The sequence below is a fragment of the Scyliorhinus canicula genome, chromosome 17 (genome assembly GCF_902713615.1).
Source record: "Scyliorhinus canicula chromosome 17, sScyCan1.1, whole genome shotgun sequence".
Taxonomy (NCBI): Eukaryota; Metazoa; Chordata; class Chondrichthyes; order Carcharhiniformes; family Scyliorhinidae; genus Scyliorhinus; species Scyliorhinus canicula.
The window spans coordinates 115,554,748-115,558,076 of NC_052162.1; the positions used below are offsets into that span (position 1 = coordinate 115,554,748).

Below are 3,329 nucleotides of genomic sequence, written 5' to 3' on the forward strand. Positions count from 1 at the left end.
TTTGTCACGAGTAGGCTTCAATGAAGTTACTGTGAAAAGCCCCTAGTCGCCCACATTCCACCGCCTGTTCGGGGAGGCGTGTACGGGAATTGAACCATGCTGCTGGCCTCCCTTGGTCTGCTTTCAAAGCCAGCGATTTAGCCCAGTGTGCTAAACCAGCCCCTGGTGACCAATAAGCGATTTTAATTTTCATTTTCATTTCAGAGTGGAGTGTGGCTTATGTAACTCCACTATTTAAAAAGCGAGACGGAGAGAAAAAGGGAAGTATAGACCAGTAAACCGGACATCGGCAAAATTCTAGAATCCATCATCAAAGATCTTAAAGCAAAGCACTAAGAAACAGTGGCAACATCGGGCAGAGTCAGCATGGATTTATGAAGGAGAAATCATGCTTGACAAATCTACTGGAATTCTTCGAAGGTGTAACTGGTAGAGTTGACGAGGGCGAGCCAGTGGATGTGGTATATCTGGACTTTCAGATGGCTTTTGACAAAGTCCCGTGTAAGAAATTAGCATGTAAAATTAAAGCACATGAGATTGGCGTGTTGAATAGGTAGAAAATTGGTTGGCAGACAGGAAACCAAGAGTAGGGATTAATAGGTCTTTTTCAAATTAGCAGGCAGTGACTAATGGCGTACCGCAGGGATCGGTGCTAGGACCCCAGATATTCACAAGATGTATTAATGATTTTTTAAAAGTTTTAATTACCCAATTTTTTTTCCAATTAAGGGGCAATTTATCGTGGCCAATTCACCTACCCTGCACATCTTTGGGTTATGGGGGTGAGACTCACGCAGACACGGGGGAGAACTTGTCTCCACACGGACTCAAAACAAGAAGGCAGACTATTAGCTGAATGGCCATAAATTGGGAGAAGAGAATGTGCAACGAGACCTGGGTATCCTTGTACACCAGTCACTGAAGGTAAGCATTCAGCTACAGCAGCGGTAAAGAAGGTAAATGGTATGTTAGCCTTCATCGCGAGCGGATCGAGTACAGGAGCAGGGATATCTTGCTGCAATTATACAGGGCCTTGGCGAGACCCAGACCTGGAATGTTGTGTGGCAGTTTGGTCTCCTTATCTGAGGAAGGATGTTCTTGCTCTGGAGGGAGTGCAGCGAAGGTTTACCAGACTGACTCCTGGGATGGTGGGACTGAAGTATAAGAGATTGAATCAGTTAAGATTGTATTCGATGGGTTCAGACGAATAGGGATCTCATAGAACCTAAAATATTGTAACAGGACTTGACAGGGTAGATGTGGGAAAGGTTTTCCCGATGGTAGGAGTGTAAAGAACGAGAGGTCGCAGTCTGAGTGATACGGGGTGGACCATTTAGGATAGAGATGAGAAGTAATTTCTTCAACCAGAGTGGTGAGTCTGTGGAATTTGTACCACAGGAAATAGTTAGGCCAATACATTGTAGCTTCAAGAATGCAGTTGGAATATAGCCACTCTAGGGTGAAGGGGATCAAAAGGATAGGAGGGGAAAACTGGATTAAGCTATGGAGTTGGATGATAAGCCATGATCGTAATGAATGGCAGAACAGGTGCGAAGGGCCAAAGGCCTCTTCCTGCTCCTATTTTCAATGGTTCTATGTAATCCCTTCCCACACTAAGAGCAGGTGAATGGTCTCTCCCTGTGTGAACTCGCTGGTGTGTCTGCAGGTGGGATAACTGAGTGAATCCCTTCCACACTGAGAGCAGGTGAACGGCCTCTCCCAGTGTGAAACTCTCTGATGTTCTCAGCAGGGCTGATGAATCAATGAATCCCTTCCCACACTGAGAGCAGGTGAATGGCCTCTCCCCAGTGTGAACTCGCTGATGTCTCAGCAGGGTTGCTGAATCAATGAATCCCTTCCCACACTGAGAGCAGGTGAACGGTCTCACCCCAGTGTGAACTCGCTGGTGTATCCGGAGTGTGGATGAATCATTGAATCCCTTCCCACACTGAGAGCAGGTGAATGGCCTCTCCCTAGTGTGAACTCGCTGATGTCTCAACAGGGTGGATAACTGACTGAATCCCTTCCCACACTGAGAGCAGATGAATGGCCTCTCCCCAGTGTGAACCCGCTGATGTCTCCGCAGGGCGGATGAATCACTGAACCCTTTCCCACACTGAGAGCAGGTGAATGGCCTCTCCCCAGTGTGAACTCGCTGATGTTCCCGCAGGTGGGATAACTGAGTGAATCCCTTCCTACACTGAGAGCAGCTAAATGGCTTCTCCCCAGTGTGAATTTGCTGATGTCTCTGCAGACTGGATAACTGAGTGAATCCCTTCCCACACTGAGAGCAGGTGAATGGCCTCTCCCCAGTGTGAACTCGCTGATGTTCCCGCAGTTGGGATAACTGAGTGAATCCCTTCCTACACTGAGAGCAGCTAAATGGCTTCTCCCCAGTGTGAATGCGGCGATGAATCTCCAGCTCAGATGGGAATCTGTATCTCTTCCCACAGTCCCCACATTTCCACGGTTTCTCCATGTTTTATGTCTCCTCTTGTCTCTCCAGATTGGACAATCAGTGGAAGCCTTGTCTACACACAGAACATGTGGTCTGTCTCTCCTCACTGTGAATGGTGTGATGTTTTTTCAGGCCGTGTAACTGGTTAAAGCTCTTTCCACAGTCAGTGCTCTGGAACACTCTCACTCGGGTGTGTGTTTGTGGGGGTCTCGGTGCTTTTCCAGTCACACTCATGTTTAAAATCTTTTGAAACCGGCAAATTGGACAAACATTTCTCCTTCTCGCTGATGATATTCAGAGCTCGATGATATTCAGATCAGAAAGAATCAAGTGAGTTTGTCACATCGAGACGTGATGTTTGAGATTTCTGTCTATAATTCCTCCTCTTCCAATATTCTTTAAAAACAATTGACAAAAGTCATCATTGTTAGTACAGGATAGAAATTCAGAACAGACAGTTCTAGTTCCTCTGGAACATTATTTACTCTCTTGTTCTCTAAAAGCTGTAAATCTCCATACCACACAATCTCCCTCCATTCTCACTCTACTGTATCTAATATTCACCCTCCCAATTCTCCTGATGGTGCTGGTTCATGTTAATTGACAGATCCAAGCTCAGCTCACTGCTTCCTGACCAGCACAGAGCCATTAGAACAGGAGTAAGAGTCGGCCGTTTGGCCCATCGAGTCTGCTCAACCATTCAATGAGATCCTTGACCGATCTACCTCAGCCCCAATTTCCCACACGATTCCAATATCCCTCGATATATTCAATATCTAGAAATCTATCAATATCTGTCTTTTTTTTAAACAAACAATTTTATTGAGGTATTTTAGGCATATAGAAAAAGTGACATTGTATAGTACAAAAA

The 3,329-nt window shown here is 45.8% G+C and overlaps 1 protein-coding gene across 1 annotated transcript; it reads right to left on the reverse strand.

The window, feature by feature from the left end:
* Positions 1-1,837: 1,837 nt before the first annotated feature.
* LOC119952282 (zinc finger protein 239-like) lies at positions 1,838-2,386 on the reverse strand (the record flags this gene model as incomplete). The annotated part of the gene is made up of 1 exon (XM_038775902.1): positions 1,838-2,386. A coding segment is annotated over one exon (549 nt), but the record flags the coding sequence as incomplete, so codon positions are not given.
* Between the last annotated feature and the right edge of the window lie 943 nt (positions 2,387-3,329).